Raw genomic sequence first — 25,713 nt, 5'->3', positions numbered from 1 at the left:
GAACTCTCAATGGACCTCTACAATGTGATAAGTTCTCCGACTCTTCTTCAAATGCTCTTTTGATGCTTTAACTTGACCAACTTTGGAAGGAACTTCTTTGCCAATATTCCATTATGTATTCGAGGGCAAAGCCTCTGTCATTACCTAACATTACCTGACTCTGCCTAAATTTGATGCTTTTGATGTTCCAATTTCGCTAACTTTGGAAGAGATTTCTCTGCTGATGTGTCTCTGCACTGAAAGGGGACCGTCTCATTGTTACCCAACTCTGTTTTCAGTATCACTAAACATAATCAAAGCATCTCCCATTGATGTGCCGAATGCAACGAGACAACATATGCAACGAGGCACCGCAAACAACGAAGCATCGCATGCGACAAGATAACACACATAATGAGGCACCGCACAAGACGAGGCACCGCATGCGACGAGATAACACAGACAACGAGGCACCGCAAACAATGAAGCATCGCATGCGACGAGATAACACACATAATGAGGCACCGCACAAGACGAGGCACCGCATGCAACGAGACAACATATGCAACGAGGCACCGCAAACAACGAAGCATCGCATGCGACAAGATAACACACATAATGAGGCACCGCACAAGACGAGGCACCGCATGCGACGAGATAACACAGACAACGAGGCACCGCAAACAATGAAGCATCGCATGCGACGAGATAACACACATGAGGCACCGCACAAGACGAGGCACCGCATGCGACGAGATAACACACACAACGAGACATTGAATGCGACGAGACAACACACACAATGAGGCACCGCAAACAACGAAGCATCACATGCGATGAGATAACGCACATAATGAGGCACCGCACAAGACGAGGCACCACACACAACGAGACATCGAATGCGATGAGACAACACACACAGTGAGGCACTGCAAGAGACAAGACATTGCACACAATGAGGCACCACACACACAACATTATGAAAGACCTTAAAACAAAGCCCTCCAGCGGCACGTTGGCTCCCATCTTCCCCCGCTCTTCCTTCCAGGTTACTGGGCTCCAGCTGTGTGGCTGGCCGAGACGCAATGACATCACTCCCATGCAGGACCGGTCCTCTGCCCTCTGCTGCAGGGAGACCACAGACAATACTGGTGACTGGTCCTCTGCCCTCTGCTGCAGGGAGACCACAGACAATACTGGTGACTGGTCCTCTGCCCTCTGCTGCAGGGAGACCACAGACTGTACCAGTGACTGTTCCTCTGCCCTCTGCTGCAGGGAGACCACAGACAATACTGGGGACCGGTCCTCTGCTGCAGGGAGACCACAGACAATACTGGGGACCGGTCCTCTGCTGCAGGGAGAGCACAGACTGTACCGTTGACTGTTCCTCTGCCCTCTGCTGCAGAGAGACCACAGACAATACCGGTGACCAGTCCTCTGCCCTCTGCTGCAGGGAGATCACAGACAATACCGGTGACTGGTCCTCTGCCCTCTGCTGCAGGGAGATCACAGACAATACCGGTGACCGGTCCTCTGCCCTCTGCTGCAGGGAGATCACAGACAATACCGGTGACTGGTCCTCTGCCCTCTGCTGCAGGGAGATCACAGACAATACCGGTGACCGGTCCTCTGCCCTCTGCTGCAGGGAGATCACAGACAATACCGGTGACCGGTCCTCTGCCCTCTGCTGCAGGGAGACCACAGACAATACCGGTGACTGGTCCTCTGCCCTCTGCTGCAGGGAGACCACAGACAATACTGGTGACTGGTCCTCTGCCCTCTGCTGCAGGGAGACCACAGACTGTACCGGTGACTGTTCCTCTGCCCTCTGCTGCAGGGAGATCACAGACAATACCGGTGACTGATCCTCTGCCCTCTGCTGCAGGGAGACCACAGACTGTACCAGTGACTGTTCCTCTGCCCTCTGCTGCAGGGAGACCACAGACAATACTGGGGACCGGTCCTCTGCTGCAGGGAGACCACAGACAATACCGGTGACCGGTCCTCTGCCCTCTGCTGCAGGGAGACCACAGACAATACTGGTGACTGGTCCTCTGCCCTCTGCTGCAGGGAGACCACAGACAATACCGGTGACCGGTCCTCTGCCCTCTGCTGCAGGGAGATCACAGACAATATCGGTGACCGGTCCTCTGCCCTCTGCTGCAGGGAGATCACAGATTGTACCGGTGACCGGTCCTCTGCCCTCTGCTGCAGGGAGACCACAGACAATACTGGTGACTGGTCCTCTGCCCTCTGCTGCAGGGAGATCACAGACTGTATTGGTGACCGGTCCTGTGCCCTCTGCTGCAGGTAGATCACAGACAATACCGGTGACCGGTCCTCTGCCCTCTGCTGCAGGTAGATCACAGACAATACCGGTGACCGGTCCTCTCCCTGACTTCCATTGTTCAGTTCATCTTTATAACGAAAGGACAGCAAAGCAGAAGACAAAGGCGGACGTCACGCGGGAAGTCTAGAAGCCATCAGACTGTATATTTTGGCTTTGGGGCGGAGTCGGGGGCGGTTCTGCTTTCCCTCAGGAGAGATTTCTCTTCACTTCCTGTCTCTGAGACACAACAGGAGATTTCTCCAAAATGAGGGAATCTTCTCAGACGTGTCGCCATGACAGGACTTCCCGGGTGTTTGTGTTCCAGTGACAGCTCCAAAGTTGGGAAATCCTCTTCCTTTCAGTTCCTGCGAAAGGTTTCACTGCCACAGGCCCAGCGGGTGAATGTCTCTTTTCACTGCCACAGGCCCAGCGGGTGAATGTCTCTTTTCACTGCCACAGGCCCAGCGGGTGAATGTCTCTTTTCACTGCCACAGGCCCAGCGGGTGAATGTCTCTTTTCACTGCGACAGGCCCAGCGGGTGAATGTCTCTTTTCACTGCCACAGGCCCAGCGGGTGAATGTCTCTTTTCACTGCCACAGGCCCAGCGGGTGAATGAGGTATCTGAGGGGGATGTTTGAGCGTATAGCAGGCACTACCTGAGGATGAACAAGGAAGGAATGTGTGCGCAACGCCCCGCCCCTCCCCCACTGCTGCGCATGCCTCACTTTCACCATCAAGCTGCTTACAAAGACGTTTTCCCGAAGTGTGAAGATGACTCCATAGAAGGCGCTCCTGCCATGGAACTCATCACCACCAGCCAGGATTATGGAATATTGGGGAATATGGCCACACTGGTAACACGCGGTACACCGTCCGCGCCATCAGCCCAGTCTGCGTAAAATTTACAAATACATTTTTTGGGTCAATTCATTCAGCGATAACCTTCTTGTTATTGGCCATAACGATCGTTATTTTCCACCTCATGGTCGTTATTTTCAGCTCTAATGGGCGCTGACTGTGGAACAGAACGATCGTCATCGGCTGATAATGAACTAAATCCTTGTGAATGAAGATTTCTGTCGCTCTCATTTGGCGACTCTGACCGACCATAAACGTCATTTCATTTATTGCCAACGAAAGGCTGGAAGAAAAAAAAAAAGTCACAAAAGAGAAAAAAACACACAGAGTTTGAGTGCAAAAAATAAATATAAAATTTATTAAAACACCCACAATATTTTAGTTATCAGGAATAATACATTTCACAAACAGATGCTTGTGAAAATTATAATAAAATACAGAAAAATGAAGATTCATACTTGTCATCTTTTAGGCACCCTAAAAATAAAAATAAAAATTACAGAACACTGGGGTGGGAGGAAACAAAGAGGATGAAAGAAAATACAAAACATGAAAAAATGATACAAAATAAAATTATCAGCATCAATTTACTGTACTAGTCATATCTGCAGTTTAATACACAAAAATCCTACCGCCTTCAGACATTGTAAATCTACCATTCATCCAATCCACCCCCAAAATAAACTGAATTTCAAGTAACCACAGTCACAAGTTGAGATATCTTCAAGTGTGGCGTCCGAGTCCAGCTCCATTGGAGAGGCTCGGCGCCGGTGAATTTAAAGACAAATCAAATACATCGACATCTATTATCTAGCTAACTATACTGCATTTATTAATTTCTTTATTTATGCCACAAAACCAACCTGCGTCCCCCCGGTATTCACTTTAACCCTTTCGCAGCGCTGGGAGTCGACAATCAACTCCGACGCTGAAAAGAATTAATTCAAATACATTAAAAAAAAAAAAAAGATAAAAATGGACAAGCCATACCTAAAATGCACATTTCAATTATTCATTATTTTTTTTTATTTTTTTTTTTACAATTTTGACAATACTCAGTATAAAGCAACAAATGTTCTGGAACGTCAGGTGAGCGGATCTGGAGAAGAATCCCTGAAAACTGTCCTAATGGGGGTCAAATCTGCTTTAATCGTCCTTGACAATGGAAAGTCCAAAGCCCAGAATTCATCGATATCAATTTATACCACAAACAAACAATTTGGAAGATGTTGTAAACCTGTCATTGTGTCCTGACCTGTATACACACATAATCCAGGCGTATACAAGAATGGGAAGAATTCATCTACGAAGCACCTACATGGCAAATCTCTGTTTCATGATGCAGAACGTGATTTCCGCTTATGCTTCTGAAAAAGACAATTAAAAGCGGAAACCTTCCTTAGTTCACGAGAAGCGGTAGAAGTGGTTTTGTGACTGTTGTAGGCAACTCTGGTGCGGAGATAAAACGCGTAGCACGCAATATTGGTGCCTCATAGTACGGACCGCCGAGGCCGATGCATGGGCATTAATGTGGCTTCACATGAGCACACTGCGATGTATTTGTGAGGTATACGTCAGGAAATGTCATTGATGTCAAACAAGAAAACAAATTTGGTTTTTATCAAATAAATTAGACACACCCCTTTTTATTACAAATATAAAAAAAAATAGCACCATATAGTGAACAAAAGAAGAAACTGAAAAAGGCAGAAGAATAGAGACCGCCTAGAGGCATTGATCAGAGGAAGGTGTAAACAATTGGAATAAGCCGCCAAAGTCTCTCCAACAACTACAAATGGGATCCAAACAATAAAACTTCCTGCTGGCGCTGCCTGGAAGTCTCACCGGTCCCCTGCGCCTGTCTACCAGATTGTGTGCCGACGATCACCATCCAAACATCTGACACCAAAGTATGAAAACCTCTCCCTGGCTACTATTATCACAGCAAATACAAGTTCTAATTGGTTGAATCCGCTTCGGTTCATATGTGGACACAATCCCAATGGAAAGGATAACTAACCTAATCCTAACAGCCCCCCTCCCCCCATCACTCCTCATCCATACTTCTGGTGGGACCATACTGCGTGGAACTGCCGGCTCAGGAGAGGACCAATGGGCATTAGACCCCTCTCCTGCAGCAGGGCGCCCATTGATGCCAGATATGTAATAGAGGGTGAAGAGAGCATAGAAAGGGGGTAACAAAAGGGGGCTGTTGTCCTGATACTGTAAATGTAGTTCTAGTAGTCACCAGACATGAGGAGATCACATAGAACGTTCATTTGACAATAACCCACAATGATTGAACTGCTTTACTGGTAAATGTTGAAGTTGGGGAGATGGCAGAAGGTTCACAATGGAACATAACCTGGAAGGTTTATATACCGAGTCTAAAGGTGTTGACAGCCATATGGTGGAGTATGTCTGCTGGTCTCCAGAATGTCCACCCAACATGGGCCCTCCTCTCTAGGTGGCCTTCATAGGGTTTGTGGTTATTTGTTGGCACACACAATGCAATCACTAAAGACATTCACTGAAATCCCGAGAATCACATGGCAGACATCTCAATCTGAGGGCACATTAGATCTTTCTCATAGGTGTGGAAGGATCAGTGGTATGTCCTAGGTCTGGACAGTAAATGAGACAATTTCAGTGCTACATTGGAGTCCTTCCATCTATAAATGATGGGCAATTCTCCCTTCAACCTGCAGAAAATCTGCAATCATGATGGTGGATTTATATTGTAATAAATATGAAATAAAATTACATTTACAGGTAATAGTAGACCTTCCAATAGGATAAACAGTCTGACAATGACCTCCCTTCCCATTATACTTTCCATGGTTGTGTCCAGCTAGAAGTGTCCTACAAAAAACACAGTGATGATAAGGTGCAATGTAGGCCAATCTACATCTGAGGAGGAAGTCTCTATCTCTGGCCACTGCTAAGGGAAAGATCAGGCTTTCTACTTCAGGCAACCAATCAGATGTTAGATTATAGAATTCTGGTTTATAAGAGATGTTTGCTAAGGCTTCCATAGATGAGCCCTACAGCCGCCTCTCATGCAGCACAACATTCTGGGACTAGTTTGTGCCTTAGACCACTAGTTCCCGTCATATTCCCAGACTACATCCTCACAAAGGCCTTCTTCCACTTCACCAATGCGATGTCGATTCACCAAAAACTGATTTTTTTTACATTTGGCAAATGACAAGTTAACGAACCCAGAAAGTTCTCAGAGAGATGGGATCTGTCTTGGCTGTAGCTACGATGAAAATATCTCAATAAATCTCTACAGAGGAATGACATCTACAGAGGAGGAGCAGAACTTTGACTGCAGCGGGAAAGTCCCTACAATCTACTGAAGGATTCCACATACCAACATCTAGCAGAAGTCAGTTTTGGGTGGACTGCCAGTTTACAGGTGTGTTCCAATTAAAATGAACCCTCATAAAGAAGGACTCCATAAAGAGCAATGATCACATCTGCTCAATGTACTCCTTGAGGTACACAAGGCCAAGAGCTTCACCTTAAAGTCATGATCCACAACAGCTTGCTTCATCAATCTCATAAAACTCATGGACCACGAACAACCAGGCCCAGTCATGCACAGGCTCCTCCACTAATGCGATTCACTTTTAGGAACTTAGAAGGTGGAATTGGTGACTTAGATGCTGTGATTGTGACCTCACTGGGTAATGGAGGCAGATTTTAGTATCTCTTGGAAAGCCCTCAGATATTAACACACATCAAAGCGTCCAAAACTGAAATGATTCTATAGAAAAGTGTTCATGGTATGGTAAGTATTACACAAGTAATGAGAACGAACAAAAGTCTGACGGTGCTGCTGAATGTTCCACACTAACAATGCAACCATCTCATATAGAATCTTGGCCTTGTGGTACATGGGGGAAATCTTATAAATTATATTACAAATTATTGATTCAGCTGCCTTGGTATGCATAGAAAATGATTCTTTTAGATGGAACCCCAAACAGTTAAAATACTGAGCTCGTTTCCTATCAGGAGTCTGAAGTAAGGTGGACGTGGTAGAAAAGAGACACAATCACACATTTTTGTTCAAAAAATAAAAAAAATCTATGCCAACCACTCATCCACCAGCATTTATCTCAGTGTTAGCTGCCGGGTTGGGAATTCAAGAAACGCTACAAAAAAACGTCATGAGAAGAGGAACCCGTCTACAAAGAGCTGGAACTTGTGAAGATATTCTAAAGGCTTGTTAGTCCAATTCAGCACTCAGAGACATTTCTCTTCCATTAAGAAGTCATTCTGAGTTACTGCAGAGGTGCAGCATGTCCACCTCAATGTCCAATTCACTCCTCTAACCCAAAGGCTTGTATAGAAGGCCATAAGCAGCAAGCTTCTCAGATCCCCCCAACCCAATTCATACCACATGACCCCAATCATCAGAGCCAAACACCATCAGACCTTCTGAACTATGACATGGTGGACATGCATTCCCACACGTGGGCCTCATTCCAGTTCTATTCTAAATTACACTCAGCTGTAAATCTGTAACACAGAAAGAATTATTCTTTTCCTGAACAGGTGATGAGGTCATATAGTATATATAAATAGCACCAGGTCAATGTATTCCTGAAGAACTGTTGTGGTGACAGGATGGCCATCAGACACACCATCAAATATTTCATTTCAATTGTAATAATCAATTCATATTATATACTAGTCACTGGGGGAAGAATCCTTTTCCTTTTTATAGAAAAACTCCACCTGGTATTCATTCCCTCACTACATATATTTCTGAAAACTAAAATGAAATCACCGTCTAACCTATCCTCGGTAATCCTCCACTGCCATCATCCAGTGCACATTGTTTTCTACAAAGAGATTTGTTTTAAAAATGGATAATCGAGGATGACCTTTGGAAGGTAAATGAAGGATAATGGGGGACAACCATCAGCAGGTGAATGAAAGACAATTGGGGAGGACCACTGGCAGGTCAATGAAGGACAATTGGGGAGGACCACTGGCAGGTCAATGAAGGACAATTGATGGCAACCATTGGCAGGTAAAGGAAGGGCAATTGGGGACAACCATCAGCAGGTTAATAAAGGACAATTTAGGACAACCATCGGCAAGTCAATGGAGGACGATTGAGGACAACCCAATGCAGGAGAATGAAGGACAATTGGGGACAACCTTCGACAAGTAAATGAAGGATTCCCATTTACAAGGCTGGACAATGAATGATCTTCCCCACCCTACACTCTTCATCATCTACTCTCCAATATCATTTCTCTTCATAGTATCGAACGCTCAGATACAGTTTTGTGACCAGGTATATTTTCAAGTTGTTTTAACTTTTATTAGGTTTTGGCTTTATTGTTTTATACAAATATATGAGGTTGTGGCAAAGAGGACATTTATTATTTATCTGACAGAGGGTTTACAACTACCTTAAATGGCATTATATCAATCAATGAATAGATTGTAATTCCTGATTCGATTGGGCTTTGTATGGTCTGTACACTCTTTGCTCAGGCAAGCAATTCATTTTACAGACATTTTGGGTCATGAACGATCAGGTAGGGATCTGAGGGGCTGAACTTGGTGTGCATTGGAGCTCGATTCCCTGCGTGGTCCATTCCAGAGAATATACACAACTAGAGCCAGTACCGGGTCCTCTACGGGGGAGCTCAGTCTCAAGTGTGGTCCATTCTAGAGAATATACACAACCAGAGATGGTACCGCGTCATCTATGGGGTAGCTTAGTCCCAGTGTGGTCCATTCTAGAGAATATACACAACCAGAGATGGTACCAGGTCATCTACGGGGGAGCTCAGTCCCCAGTGTGGTCCATTCCAGAGAATATACACAACCAGAACCTGTACTGGGTCATCTATGAGAGAGCTCAGGCCCAAGTGTGGTCCATTCCAGAGAATATACACAACCAGAGGCGGTACTGGGTCATCTATGGGAGAGCTCAGGCCCCAGTGTGGTCCATTCCAGAGAATATACACAACCAGAGGCGGTACCGGGTCATCTACGGGGGAGCTCAGGCCCCAGTGTGGTCCATTCCAGAGAATAAACACAACCAGAGCCGGTACCGGGTCATCTACGGGAGAGCTCAGTCCCCAGTGTGGTCCATTCCAGAGAATATACACAACCAGAGCCGGTACCGGGTCATCTACAGGGGGGATTTCATTTAGTATGAATTTTGTTTACCTAATATGAGAAATATTCTGATCTGGTTCCCATGATCCTGGAGCTGGGAAGATTTCTTTCTATTTTATTGGAACTTTTTTGTGTTTTCCTATATTTTATTATCTTCTATTTACTGTAAATCTCCCGGCTTTGCACACACATGGCCAGATGTACTAAAGGGATGATTTTCACTCCAATGCTCACACAGCCAATCAGATTTGGGGGAATTTGAAGAAAAAAAACACAGAAATATTCCTCTTCACCTCATTGCATATTTGGGCGCAGGTGAGTAATACTTGTAACAAACCAAAGACGCCATTTCTCATTCACACAGTTGGATGAATTTCTATAAGTGAACCTCCATTAACAAATGTCAGACTTGGAGCCTGGAAATGAGCTCATAGCTTGCCGGAACATTCAGATACTCAGTATCATTCACTTTAGTGCTGCACAGAAACATAGACGAAGGCTAACATGTGAACATGACGATGAAACACGAATGTTTCCTGCAGAAAGTGCTGCTGGCGGCGTCATTCCCTGCTGGTCACGTGGCTGAAGTCGATGCCAATTGGTCATGTGATCTCTGCAGGACAAGTCGACCTGAATGTGGCTTCCATCAGAGATCACATGACCACATACACAGGGGGCCTTCAGGCATGCGGTCAGCACTGACAGGAGCCGGTGGCAGTATTTTCTCCAGGAAACGCCTAATACTTTTCCCATTCTATCCCAGAAAGGCTATTAGTAGAACTGTAAGTGACCCTTCAGGACAGCTCTGCTCCGGCGGGATGACGTGGCGCGTTCTTCGAAATGCTGCTCTAGGCTATACAACAGCAAAAACCATTATAGCTTATGAGATACGACTAAAATATAGAAAATTATATATATATAGACTTTTATATATATATAAATGCAGATATAGTCATCGGTCGGACGGACACACGAAGTTAAATATTCAGCTACTATATACAGATCTCCCGTCTTCTATTTCCACGTTTGCAGCAGGATAAAAAGTGCTTTCAAATAATCTTACAAAACAGAAAAGAAGCTATTTACAGACCGACGGATCATAGATGCGAAGACACGGGCCGCGCCCATCCACATCCCCAATCCGGCTCCAAGAAAAATAGTCCGTAATAAGCGCGTCGTCGCTGGATTTACATTCCGTGAGCCGCCCGATCGCAGGAGCGCCCCACAGCGTCGGTGCAATCTTCACGTAGATTCCTTCCCTGGCACAATCCGGCAACTCTATCCAATCTAGAAGCTATTTACCTCCTTAAAAATCTAGATAGTCTTCTTCCAACTATGTTCATAAAAATACTTTTATTTCATGACTTAATATTTGTAGCACCTGCATTTCCAGCCCCCCCCCCCCCCCCATACGTTGCTGTAACTGACAGTGTAGCACCACGATTTGCAACCATTAGCCAGACTAATGGCAAGTTTAAAGAATGAGCCCTGATAGCCAGGGGCTATCGACAACCTATCAAGCCCCGCCCCACAAAAATAAAACCTTTACAACACAATATCCTAAAAGAGACTAAAAAAAAAATCCAGGTTTTGGTCTGCATGACAGCCCCACTGATTTTAATGAAACAGAGAATGCCCCGGTCAACCAGCACCATATATACTATGAATAAAATACAAAGAATGCACGGATCTATCTATTCACAGTTTTCATTGGATGCGAGATACAGCAGCCCTTCGCATTACGCAATTCAAAGTCTTAGTAAAGCTAAAACTTCTTTTTTTTTTTTGTTTGGATGGAATAGGGAAGGGTCAGTGGCCCCGACAGGTGATTATTGCTGTCTGTGTTCCTGCTGCAGGGGAGATTCGCTCTCTCTATCTGTTTGGGTGGCCATTGAGGGAAAAGTCAAAATTATCACCAGAAAAGGAAGGCAAGTGGAATCTTCCAATGGGGCCGCCTGTTACGGTGACATCTATCAGAGCGCCTCCCTCACTTGGGTGAAATCTCCACCCACTTCCTGTTGCATCTACAGGACAGGAAGTCACAAGAAATCTCCCTCACTTGGGTGAAATCTCCACCCACTTCCTGTTGCATCTACAGGACAGGAAGTCACAAGAAATCTCCCTCACTTGGGTGAAATCTCCACCCACTTCCTGTTGCATCTACAGGACAGGAAGTCACAAGAAATCTCCCCAGTAGGAAACAGAAGACAAAAAAAATCCTGACCATTGGGCTCCCTATTCTAACAAACGCTAAAAAAAAAAGGTTTTGTCTTTCGAGGCGCTTTAGCACCAGAATCTGCACTTAGATGAATATCTCATCCATCTCCCTAAAGGACCTAGAAGACAGAAACACAGATGTGTCCATAAAGTGACTCGTCTGATTATCATTTCATTTTGGTATAAAAATTAAAAGCAGCAAAAAGTAAAAAATACAATTCAAACTGCAATGTGGTCATTTTAAAAGTTCTCAACGCAGAGAATAATTTATTTCTTTCATCCGACTCTCTTCAGTCATTTAAATTAAGTTATAAATAGATGTAAAATGGACAGACTGCTGCTTTCCGAAGCTTCGCGATCCCTTCCAACACATCTGTATTCCTGCTTTGTAGGTGACAGAATTCTGTGCCAAGCTGGCCGTCATTTGACTGACAAGAAATGACATCATAAGGGGCCCTGCATCCGTGGTCTAGCCCGCATAGTGATTACCGTCTGCTAAAAAGTAAATCGAATCGAATCTGCAAGCATAGTCATGGTGGTCTGTCATCTGTGATTCCTAGTAGCTTAAAAAAAATATTCCGGCATCTTCGGGCCGCAGCTTCTGCACCATTGTTGTTCTATAAAAATCCAATAAATATATGTTTCAATGCAATTAAAAATCTATTTCTGTGTGTGTGGTAAAAGGATGCCATGATTTTTATGTGTTTTCTTATCATCTGTTGTACAACAGTAGGTTTTTTTATAAAAAAAATGTAGATATAAATCTTTTTAAGATTAATTGGAAAAAGAAATGATACAGTTAAAGTTCTCTTGCTCAAGGTTAAGTCCTGGGAGATGTGTACAGGATTCCCCGCCGTACACGATGTGTACAGGATTCCCCGCCGTACACGTAAAAAAGCACCACGAATAGCACCATAGATTACAGTGCCGGTAATTAGTTGAGGTACAATGGCCACAATGGCAGCTAATCTCATTTAAAATGATTGTATGGTCCCGTCACCTTGGTGTAGGCATAGGAGGATGAAGTGGTATAAGAGTTTGTTAGTCCAGTAGCTGCATGTCGAGTTGGGATGAAGTCCTTCTTATCGATCGGTGGGGTCTCTGTAGTGGCAGCACCTCCCCACTTTCTCTTCTTCCCAAAGCTTTTGACTTCTTGTTTGATGCCCAATCTAGCGGCTTCCTCTTGCCTTAACCGCGCTCTCTCTGCCAGTTGCTTCATTTTGGCTTCCCAGAGTGCCAGTCCATGGTTAGGTTGATTTAAATTCTTGTGTTGATAGAACACCAATGAAATGCGGGTTGGGTGACAACGGTTGGGCTTCTTCAGGGGTGTGGTGGCATGAAGCTCCCTACGTGCACACTCTATCAGAATGGAGCCATGGGCCGGAGCTACGGCAACTCCTCCAATATTTTCATCCAGGAAATTGTGCTCACTGTCTGACCACTCTTCCTCCTCTTCCTCTTCTCTCTTCGATGGAGTGTCCTCCATATTGTCATCAAGACTGTATGGATCCCAGCTGTCTTGTCTTAAAGGGGTTGATGGAGTGGCCGGAGCAGAAAACATATTCCATGCCTTGTCCTGCATTCCACTAGGCGTAACGCTACACCTATCGTTACCAGCAACTGAATTCCACAGCTTCTCCTGGAATGTCGATGTCTCCTTCATGGCCCGACCACCATTCCAGTTCTTGTCCTGAGCATTTTCAGAAGAGATCAGGTTAGTAGAACTGTCACTGAGCTTGCAGGAGCTCCAAACCTTCACTGGAGTGTTTGAGTCACGCTGACCCGCCTGAGCATCGAGCCCATAAGCTCCCCACTGTTTGTTTTGTCCATAAGAGTTCTTGAATCCTACGCCATTAGCTTGGCCACCATAATAATCTCTCTTATCTAAACCATTTGCTAAATTTGCTTTCTCACTGGTCATATACATGCTTTGAGAACCCTCTGAATTTGTCCTTTCAGAAGCCAAAGCTCCATTTGCTTTAAAGGGAAGGGCCTGATCATTTTTCGGCATTGAGAGATTTAGAACGGGACTCTGAGAATGGATGCTTGGAGATCTCTGGAATGGATCGTATGAGTAATCATTCATGGGCTCCTTCTTAATGACTTTGTTAAAATATGGAGTGGTATCTACGGGAGCGGGGGTAGTCCGGAGAGGGGTGCTGGTTGATCTGCTGTCTCCAGATTTTCCATAGTTTTGCTCATTTCCATAGCCCTGGCTTATACTCTCTGACATTGACTGGATTTCTGACTTTTTGTTATTCATCCACCCACCAGACTTTGCATCGCTGGCACCATAATTCATATACGGGGAAGAGACCACAGGATTGCTGGAAAAGCCGTAATATCCAAAAGAAGGAAGAGCAAATTTTGAATGATATCCATTCAAGGAAGGCAGTGTAGGTGGTTGTGCATAGAAAGAATGGTAGGAGTAAACACTGTTCATGCTGTAGGGATCCGAAGGTCTGCAGCTGCCCAACACCGAGTAGCTCTCAACAACTCCATTTGCATTATATTTGAAGGTATTGTAGTGATTGGAAGGCTCCATTTTTATGCAAGGCTTAACCGGCTGCTGGGTCATACCTAAGGAAGCAACGAATACAAGGCGATTAGTATGGCCAAATGAATGACAAACTCTAGATCATTATAGAAGCATGAAACACACCAGAGCCGGGATGGACAGTGACCCCAACAATCCCACAACTCATTATTCCTATTACAGACGGACATTGGATAGTCTCGGGTTACTAAACACACCAGAGCCGGGATGGACAGTGGCCCCAACAATCCCGGAACTCATTCCTATTACAGACGGACATTGGATAGTCTCGGGTTATTAAACACACCAGAGCCGGGATGGACAGTGGCCCCAACAATCCCACAACTCATTCCTATTCCAGACGGACATTGGATAGTCTCGGGTTATTAAACACAGCAGAGCCGGGATGGACAGTGGCCCCAACAATCCCACCACTCATTATTCCTATTCCAGACGGACATTGGATAGTCTCGGGTTATTAAACACACCAGAGCCGGGATGGACAGTGGCCCCAACAATCCCGGAACTCATTCCTATTACAGACGGACATTGGATAGTCTCGGGTTATTAAACACACCAGAGCCGGGATGGACAGTGGCCCCAACAATCCCACAACTCATTATTCCTATTACAGACGGACATTGGATAGTCTCGGGTTATTAAACACACCAGAGCCGGGATGGACAGTGGCCCCAACAATCCCGGAACTCATTCCTATTACAGACGGACATTGGATAGTCTCGGGTTATTAAACACACCAGAGCCGGGATGGACAGTGGCCCCAACAATCCCACCACTCATTATTCCTATTACAGACGGACATTAGATAGTCTCGGGTTATTAAACACACCGGAGTCGGGATGGACAGTGGCCCCAACAATCCCAGAACTCATTATTCCTATTACAGACGGACATTGGATAGTCTCGGGTTATTAAACACACCGGAGTCGGGATGGACAGTGGCCCCAACAATCCCAGAACTCATTATTCCTATTCCAGACGGACATTGGATAGTCTCGGGTTATTAAACACACCAGAGCCGGGATGGACAGTGGCCCCAACAATCCCAGAACTCATTATTCCTATTCCAGACGGACATTGGATAGTCTCGGGTTATTAAACACACCGGTTCTCTTTGGCCCCCCACTTTATAAGGGTCTAGGCTTGGGCCTGTGCCAATGGCATCAGCCAGGAATGAAATGTCATTAGCTGGTAATTGTAAAGCTTTTTTCCTGTAAATGTCAGCGTTGCTGCAGCACTTTCTGTACATCATAGAGAAGCCCCTTCACAGGGGGGGTTTGGACCCCCCAGACATGTTATTAAAAGGAATTGAGAATTTTACATTTTTACACCTTACAAAATCACTGCTCCTGACTACATTTTTTTTTGCATTGGTCCATGTTCCCCAGGGCAGTGCCCATCCACCATGCTTTTTTTGACACCCCCTTGCCTATTAGCCCAAAAAAATTGGCGTTTTCAATTTGACAGAGTTGGCTCCCTTTGATTTCAGTGGGGTTCAGGTTCAGCACCCATCCTTGTTTGAAGTTCATTGAACATTGCTCAAACCGAACCCGACCATAATAACACAGAAAAGACATTTGATCATCAAGTAGTAGCAATGGCCCCGTTCCATACCTTGGAAGTATGAGGAGGAAACCTTTATGAAGAGAACCTGTCTGGCACAGTAGTGGAAGGGAAAGTCAGACAATGTTTTCTCCATCTATCAGTCTATACCCGATCAATATGCCTCAACCTGTACAGTATTGCTCTGCCTTTGGCATTCATGATATGCCATTGAACAGTTCCCATGGGCTCTAGTTGTTGCCACCATGACTCAAGCTGTGTACTGGAAAGGGGCCCCACCAGTGACATCCGAGTCTCACTTCTCCCTCTGCCCGTAGAGCCTGGCACACAGTATAGTCCCTCCTACCTCATGGCCAATGAGTGTTTGTAAAGCAAATCTACTTCCAGCGCCATATAATTATAGAACATTCTACCAGCCTGAGCCTTGGCACCGCTCCCCCTCTGAAAGCAGACCAGCAGGATCACATGACCTGATTTTATTGGACAGATTTATAATAACGCTTCTTAATTCATGAGCCAGAACTTGGGGTTCCTCTATTGATTGATGTCTTTGTTCCTCGGCCTCACTTCCCCCTTTTCACCAGGAATGTTCTATTTATTAGATCTCTACATTCCACAGGAGCATTGAGGCCTGGAGGAACCTGACTTTACAATGATTAGTGTTGGCACAGAATGGGTGTTGGGAAGGTTCTGCCCCAGATAACGATGTTCTAATATTAGTGTCTTCTACTATCATTGGAGATTGGTGGTTGTTATGAAGACTGTGAGGACCACATGGTGGGAGTTCTTATGGTTGTGCAGGTTCAGGGGATGTCCGTCGCCTTGCAGTCTACAGAGATGCCAACCTGGAACATGCAGGAGAGGAGCTCCATTTATATCGGCTGCAGGCTTTTGCAGATCATTGACTCTCCACATAGAGAAGCCAATTAGGTTGTCTGAGATTGCAGTAACAATGGCCGCTCCAAATTTCTATTCCTACAAGTTCACCCAAACATCAACTCTGCTTTTCTTCACAGGAATCCTTCATGAGCCAAGGTTTGCTGAAATAACACATTACTTATAATAAATGTTTCAGCAACAGTAATACTGAGTGTCAGATCTGCTAAAAGAAATGTTGTGGAAACATAATACCGATCCAAGAAGCCGGCACCAGTTATGGACTGTCATCCATTTCTGTACACAACCCCAGGAATCAGGACCTCATATGGTCGCCTTGGACTGTGCAGTTTCCATGAATTGGGAGAGTTATGAGTTATGGTGTAGGTCCAGTGGCGTCCCGAGGCAGGTGCGGGGGGTGCGGTCCGCACCGGGTGACACCGACCGCACGGGGTGACACCGGACCCGCTCCACAAAAAGGTAAGTTGTAAAGCAAGCCAACGATCCCCCCAGGATGCATCGGATCTGCGGATTGAGCATAATGGATTGCAGATCCGATCCTTTCTGTGGGGATCGTCGGAGGGGGTGTTACAGAGTGTTACCGCACCGGGTGACACCAACCCTGGGGACGCCCCTGTGTAGGTCACTCACTGCCTGGACTAATTTGTAGAAACAATCCTCACCTTTGTGTCCAAATTTCTTACTGGCAACACAATTTGTGAATTCTCTAATTGGCGAGCTACTGAACTAAGGAATTTCCTAGCAGCTGCTGGACTGACAGCATATTACAACCAACCACTGGCATGGAAAAGTACGGCCCTGGAAGGAATAGTACATGGGAGGTTTGTAGGTAAAGATTTCAGAGGAACATTGAAAGCCAACATTTGCCCTCATTATCCACTAGCCATAAATCTCTTCCCATGTCCTGACGTCGGCACATACCGGGACATACCATACCTGGGCTCTGCTGGTTGAGTTTCATGTCTTCCGGCTCCTGCTTGGCTTTATCTGGTGTCAGTTTCTCTTTCTGGAGTTTCTTCTTCTCAGCAGCTGCCTTCTTGGCCTCCAGCTGCCTCTGCCTGCAAGACTTGGCCGGCTCGGGAAGCTTCCGGACCTCTCGAGGGAAGGAGGTGAGCACTTGTAGTCCTCCTTTCCTGATCTTCTCTGCCTGGGCCTCCTCATTCCCAAACTCGTCTGTATTGCAGATCTTGTAAAGGGGCAGCACATGGAGCTGTTCATCTTCAGCGATCTTCCCCACCGTCCTGTTGTCCTCCTTCGTCAGGGTGCAGACCTACATAGACAGACGGGAGGGTCATTGTCATCCCAGAGTACAGGACCACTGTGGACCACCCAAGCCGGGCAATCCTGAGACAGCGACCAGAACACAATAGACTTCAATAAGTACTCAGTATGTATGCCTCAACTTCTGAGAATGAGCTGCAATGTAAGGGACATTCTTCCCACTGAGCCCCAATGTAAGGGACACTCTTCCCACTGAGCCCCAATGTAAGGGACATTCTTCCCACTGAGCCCCAATGTAAGGGACATTCTTCCCACTGGCCCCCCAATGTAAGGGACATTCTTCCCACTGAGCCCCAATGTAAGGGACATTCTTCCCACTGACCCCCCCCCCCCCCATGTAAGGGACATTCTTCCCACTGACCCCCAATGTAAGGGACACTCTTCCCACTGACCCCCAATGTAAGGGACATTCTTCCCACTGAGCCCCAATGTAAGGGACATTCTTCCCACTGACCCCCAATGTAAGGGACACTCTTCCCACTGAGCCCCAATGTAAGGGACATTCTTCCCACTGAGCCCCAATGTAAGGGACATTCTTCCCACTGACCACCAATGTAAGGGACATTCTTCCCACTGACCCCCAATGTAAGGGACATTCTTCCCACTGACCCCCAATGTAAGGGACACTCTTCCCACTGACCCCCAATGTAAGGGACACTCTTCCCACTGAGCCCCAATGTAAGGGACATTCTTCCCACTGACCACCAATGTAAGGGACGTTCTTCCCACTGACCCCCAATGTAAGGGACGTTCTTCCCACTGACCCCCAATGTAAGGGACATTCTTCCCACTGACCCCCAATGTAAGGGACATTCTTCCCACTGACCCCCAATGTAAGGGACATTCTTCCCACTGACCCCCAATGTAAGGGACATTCTTCCCACTGACCATCAATGTAAGGGACATTCTTCCCACTGACCCCCAATGTAAGGGACATTCTTCCCACTGACCTCCAATGTAAGGGACATTCTTCCCACTGACCCCCAATGTAAGGGACATTCTTCCCCCTGACCCCCAATGTAAGGGACATTCTTCCCACTGACCCCCAATGTAAGGGACATTCTTCCCACTGATCCCCAATGTAAGGGACATTCTTCCCACTGACCCCCAATGTAAGGGACATTCTTCCCACTGACCCCCAATGTAAGGGACATTCTTCCCACTGACCCCCAATGTAAGGGACATTCTTCCCACTGATCCCCAATGTAAGGGACGTTCTTCCCACTGACCACCAATGTAAGGGACGTTCTTCCCACTGACCCCCAATGTAAGGGACGTTCTTCCCTCTGATCACCAATGTAAGGGACGTTCTTCCCACTGACCCCCAATGTAAGGGACGTTCTTCCCACTGACCCCCAATGTAAGGGACGTTCTTCCCACTGACCTCCAATGTAAGGGACATTCTTCCCACTGACCACCAATGTAAGGGACATTCTTCCCACTGACCCCCAATGTAAGGGACATTCTTCCCACTGACCCCCAATGTAAGGGACATTCTTCCCACTGACCCCCAATGTAAGGGACATTCTTCCCACTGACCACCAATGTAAGGGACATTCTTCCCACTGACCCCCCAATGTAAGAGACATTCTTCCCACTGACCCCCAATGTAATGGACATTCTTCCCACTGACCCCCAATGTAAGGGACATTCTTCCCACTGACCCCCAATGTAAGGGACATTCTTCCCACTGACCCCCAATGTAAGGGGCATTCTTCCCACTGACCCCCAATGTAAGGGACATTCTTCCCACTGACCCCCAATGTAAGGGACATTCTTCCCACTGACCACCAATGTAAGGGACATTCTTCCCACTGACCCCCAATGTAAGGAGCATTCTTCCCACTGACCCCCAATGTAAGGGACATTCTTCCCACTGACCCCCAATGTAAGCGACATTCTTTCCACTGACCACCAATGTAAGGGACATTCTTCCCACTGACCCCCAATGTAAGGGACATTCTTCCCACTGACCCCCAATGTAAGGGACATTCTTCCCACTGACCCCCAATGTAAGGGACATTCTTCCCACTGACCACCAATGTAAGGGACATTCTTCCCACTGACCACCAATGTAAGGGACATTCTTCCCACTGACCCCCCAATGTAAGGGACATTCTTCCCACTGACCCCCCAATGTAAGGGACATTCTTCCCACTGACCACCAATGTAAGGGACATTCTTTTCACTGACCTCCAATGTAAGGGACATTCTTCCCACTGACCCCCAATGTAAGGGACATTCTTCCCACTGACCACCAATGTAAGGGACATTCTTCCCACTGACCCCCAATGTAAGGGGCATTCTTCCCACTGACCCCCAATGTAAGGGGCATTCTTCCCACTGACCCCCAATGTAAGGGACATTCTTCCCACTGACCCCCAATGTAAGGGACATTCTTCCCACTGACCCCCAATGTAAGGGACATTCTTCCCACTGACCCCCAATGTAAGGGACATTCTTCCCACTGATCCCCAATGTAAGGGACATTCTTCCCACTGACCCCCAATGTAAGGGACATTCTTCCCACTGACCCCCAATGTAAGGGACATTATTCCCACTGACCCCCAATGTAAGGGACATTATTCCCACTGACCCCCAATATAAGGGACATTCTTCCCACTGGCCACCAATGTAAGGGACATTCTTCCCACTGACCCCCAATGTAAGGGACATTCTTCCCACTGACCACGAATGTAAGGGACATTCTTCTCACTGACCACCAATGTAAGGGACATTCTTCCCACTGACCCCCAATGTAAGGGACATTCTTCCCACTGACCCCCAATGTAAGAGACATTCTTCCCACTGACCACGAATGTAAGGGACATTCTTCCCACTGACCACGAATGTAAGGGACATTCTTCCCACTGACCCCCCAATGTAAGGGACATTCTTCCCACTGACCCCCCAATGTAAGGGACATTCTTCCCCCTGACCACCAATGTAAGGGACATTCTTCCCACTGACCCCCCAATGTAAGGGACATTCTTCCCACTGACCCCCCAATGTAAGGGACATTCTTCCCACTGACCCCCAATGTAAGGGACATTCTTCCCACTGACCCCCAATGTAAGGGACATTCTTCCCACTGACCCCCAATGTAAGCGACATTCTTCCCACTGACCCCCAATGTAAGGGACATTCTTCCCGCTGACCCCCAATGTAAGGGACATTCTTCCCACTGACCCCCAATGTAAGGGACATTCTTCCTACTGACCTCCAATGTAAGGGACATTCTTCCCACTGACCCCCAATGTAAGGGACATTCTTCCCACTGACCCCCCCAATGTAAGGGACATTCTTCCCACTGACCCCCCCAATGTAAGGGACATTGTTCCCACTGACCACCAATGTAAGGGACATTCTTCCCACTGATCCCCCAATGTAAGGGACATTCTTCCCACTGACCCCCAATGTAAGGGACATTCTTCCCACTGATCACCAATGTAAGGGACATTCTTCCCACTGACCTCCAATGTAAGGGACATTCTTCCCACTGACCCCCAATGTAAGGGACGTTCTTCCCACTGACCCCCAATGTAAGGGACGTTCTTCCCACTGACCCCCAATGTAAGGGACATTCTTCCCACTGACCTCCAATGTAAGGGACATTCTTCCCACTGACCACCAATGTAAGGGACATTCTTCCCACTGACCCCCAATGTAAGGGACATTCTTCCCACTGACCCCCAATGTAAGGGACATTCTTCCCACTGACCCCCAATGTAAGGGACATTCTTCCCACTGATCACCAATGTAAGGGACATTCTTCCCACTGACCCCCAATGTAAGGGACATTCTTCCCACTGACCCCCAATGTAAGGGACATTCTTCTCACTGATCACCAATGTAAGGGACATTCTTCCCACTGACCACCAATGTAAGGGACATTCTTCCCACTGACCCCCAATGTAAGGGACATTCTTCCCACTGACCCCCAATGTAAGGGACATTCTTCCCACTGACCCCAATGTAAGGGACATTCTTCCCACTGACCCCCAATGTAAGGGACATTCTTCCCACTGACCACCAATGTAAGGGACATTCTTCCCACTGACCCCCAATGTAAGCGACATTCTTCCCACTGACCCCCAATGTAATGGACATTCTTCCCACTGACCCCCAATGTAAGGGACATTCTTCCCACTGACCCCCAATGTAAGGGACATTCTTCCCACTGACCCCCAATGTAAGGGGCATTCTTCCCACTGACCCCCAATGTAAGGGACATTCTTCCCACTGACCCCCAATGTAAGGGACATTCTTCCCACTGACCCCCAATGTAAGGGACAATCTTCCCACTGACCCCCAATGTAAGGGACATTCTTCCCACTGACCCCCAATGTAAGGGACATTCTTCCCACTGACCCCCCCAATGTAAGAGACATTGTTCCCACTGACCACCAATGTAAGGGACATTCTTCCCACTGATCCCCCAATGTAAGGGACATTCTTCCCACTGACCCCCAATGTAAGGGACATTCTTCCCACTGGCCACCAATGTAAGGGACATTCTTCCCACTGACCCCCAATGTAAGGGACATTCTTCCCACTGACCCCCAATGTAAGGGACATTCTTCCCACTGATCACCAATGTAAGGAACATTCTTCCCACTGACCCCCAATGTAAGGGACATTCTTCCCACTGACCCCCAATGTAAGGGACATTCTTCCCACCGACCCCCCAATGTAAGGGACATTCTTCCCACTGATCACCAATGTAAGGGACATTCTTCCCACTGACCCCCAATGTAAGGGACATTCTTCCCACTGACCCCCAATGTAAGGGACATTCTTCCCACTGACCACCAATGTAAGGGACATTCTTCCCACTGACCCCCAATGTAAGGGAGATTCTCCCCACTGACCACCAATGTAAGGGACATTCTTCCCACTGACCCCCAATGTAAGGGACATTCTTCCCACTGACCCCCAATGTAAGGGACATTCTTCCCACTGACCCCCCAATGTAAGGGACATTCTTCCCACTGATCACCAATGTAAGGGACATTCTTCCCACTGACCACCAATGTAAGGGACATTCTTCCCACTGACCCCCAATGTAAGGGACATTCTTCTCACTGACCACCAATGTAAGGGACATTCTTCCCACTGACCCCCAATGTAAGGGACATTCTTCCCACTGACCCCCAATGTAAGGGGCATTCTTCCCACTGACCCCCCAATGTAAGGGACATTCTTCCCACTGACCCCCAATGTAAGGGACATTCTTCCCACTGACCCCCAATGTAAGGGGCATTCTTCCCACTGACCCCCCAATGTAAGGGACATTCCACCCACTGACCACCAATGTAAGGGACATTCTTCCCACTGATCACCAATGTAAGGGACATTCTTCCCACCGATCCCCAATGTAAGGGACATTCTTCCCTCTGACCACCAATGTAAGGGACATTCTTCCCACTGACCCCCAATGTAAGGGACATTCTTCCCACTGACCCCCAATGTAAGGGACATTCTTCCCACTGACCCCCAATGTAAGGGACATTCTTCCCACTGATCACCAATGTAAGGGACATTCTTCCCACTGACCACCAATGTAAGGGACATTCTTCCCACTGACCACCAATGTAAGGGACATTCTTCCCTCTGACCACCAATGTAAGGGACATTCTTCCCACTGACCCCCAATGTAAGGGGCATTCTTCCCACTGACCCCCAATGTAAGGGACATTCTTCCCACTGACCCCCCAATGTAAGGGACATTCTTCCCACTGACCCCCAATGTAAGGGACATTCTTCCCACTGACCCCCAATGTAAGGGACATTCTTCCCACTGACCCCCAATGTAAGGGAAGGGATTGGCTAGAACTGGGGGGTGCAGAATCTGGTGCAGTTCTGTAGAGGAACCAATCAGCTTCCAGGATTTATTGTCTAGCGTCGCTGAGCAAGCTGAAGGTAGAAGCTGATTGGCTGCCCCGGATTGCAGTAGATCCCCCCCCAGTGGAGGGTTGTCCTTCCCATGAAGATGCGGCGGCTGGGAGCGACTCCTTACCACAGTGCAGCCATTGTAGAGGTTGTGCTGATCTTTGTGTGCGTGGGCGCAGAAATCCATACATGCCGTCACCCCAGAGAACGGGCGTCCCTCCTCCAACCCCAGACGGCAGTCTATTGCTACTTCCTCATTGTTGACCTGAAAGAGAGAAAACAATCGGGTTCCGTGAGTGTCAACTGTGGGGCCAATCCACCACAACTCCTCTCCAGAACCAGACAGAACTTCAGATGGACCAGAAAGCTGACAATCCGATCTTTAGACATCGACTGGGGAAGAGTCGCCCAGCCAGCTGCTGCTTGTGTCGTCTGCTGACTTCCTGTGTACGGGTGCAGGGATGGTGGGAACCCCTCATCATGGGTGCAGGGATGGTGGGAACCCCTCATCATGGGTGCAGGGATGGTGGGAACCTCCTCATAATGGGTGTAGGGATGGTGGGAACCTCCTCATAATGGGTGCAGGGATGGTGGGAATTCATAATATGCACAGGGATGGTGAGAACCCCCTCATAATGGGTGCAGGGATGGTGGAAATCCTCTCATAATGGGTGCAGGGATGGTGGGAACCCCCTCATAATAAGCACAGGGATGGTGGGAACTCCTCATAATGGGGAAGGGATGGTGGGAACCCCTCATAATGAGCTCAGGGATGGTGGGAACCCCTCATAATGGGCGCGGGGCTGGTTGGAACCCCTCATAATGGGGCAGGGATGGTGGGAAACCCTCATAATGGGGCAGGGATGGTGGGAATCCCTCATAATGGGCGCAGGGCTGGTGGGAACCCCTCGTAATGGGCGCAGGGCTGGTGGGAACCCCTCGTAATGGGCGCAGGGATGGTGGGAACCCCTCATAATGGGGGCAGGGATGGTGGGAACCCCTCATAATGGGGCAGGGATGGTGGGAACCCCTCATAATGGGCGCAGGGCTGGTGGGAACCCCTCATAATGGGCGCAGGGCTGGTGGGAACCCCTCATAATGGGCGCAGGGCTGGTGGGAAACCCTCATCATGGGTGCAGGGATGGTGGGAACCCCTCATAATGGGCGCAGGGCTGGTGGGAACCCCTCATAATGGGGCAGGGATGGTGGGAAACCCTCATCATGGGTGCAGGGATGGTGGGAACCCCTCATCATGGGTGCAGGGATGGTGGGAACCTCCTCACAATGGGTGCAGGGATGGTGGGAACCTCCTCATAATGGGTGTAGGGTTGGTGGGAACTCATAATATGCACAGGGATGGTGGGAACCCCCTCATAATGGGTGCAGGGATGGTGGGAATTATAATAAAAGATGTTATAGTGAGCGTGACTTAAATGCAAAAAGTATATAGATGTGTATACACAAAAACGTTACTGAGCAGCTGATACACCGAAAAGGTAACCAAACAAAACCTCCAATCAAACATATATATTAAATAGAATGGTGCAGCGCTAAATACTAGAGTGCAGTTTATACACAATATATAGCATCTAAAGCAGTATCACGCTATGAGGTCTCTTATTGGGCACTCTGTGTGAGTGTCATCATTCGCAGTGCCCATCTGGAGGACTCAGGACCCTGGTGGTGATACCTGGTAGCGGTTTCAGATGACTTCACTTCTGTGGAGCCGGGATGGTGATCTGGGTACAATCTGATCTGGGATCTGATGATCGTTTCTTTGCCTGGTGACGCAGGATTGCATATTGCGTATATTAAACGCACATCTGGTGAGTGCGTTTTTCACCTATTTGTGTGATCACACCTATCATCACACCTTGGATCAGGACGTCCACTCACCTGGAATTAGGATCTCTCCATGATCCGCACTATTACATTGAACATTTGTATTTATCGATCACCCTTAGAGTGATATCACGCATGTTCATAT

At 47.4% G+C, this 25,713-nt stretch overlaps 1 protein-coding gene across 1 annotated transcript in view; it reads right to left on the bottom strand.

The window, feature by feature from the left end:
* Window positions 1-3,495: 3,495 nt before the first annotated feature.
* LOC149430612 (methylcytosine dioxygenase tet3-like) overlaps window positions 3,496-25,713 on the bottom strand; it is a 59,690-nt gene continuing 37,472 nt past the window's right edge. The window contains exons 3-5 of the mRNA XM_089666191.1: window positions 23,854-23,991; window positions 17,490-17,823; window positions 3,496-14,116 (exon numbers count right to left, since the gene is read on the bottom strand). Coding sequence (XP_089522317.1) covers window positions 12,507-14,116; window positions 17,490-17,823; window positions 23,854-23,991 — 2,082 coding nt within the window. The 3' untranslated portion in view covers window positions 3,496-12,506. The remainder of the gene's footprint in view (window positions 14,117-17,489; window positions 17,824-23,853; window positions 23,992-25,713) is intronic.

This window comes from Staurois parvus, unplaced genomic scaffold (assembly GCF_062004578.1).
Source record: "Staurois parvus isolate SC_StPar_1 unplaced genomic scaffold, SC_StPar_1.0 ptg002591l, whole genome shotgun sequence".
NCBI lineage: Eukaryota > Metazoa > Chordata > Amphibia > Anura > Ranidae > Staurois > Staurois parvus.
The sequence above is the reverse complement of the archived record's forward strand: the minus strand, read 5'-3'. Positions and strand labels throughout refer to the sequence as shown.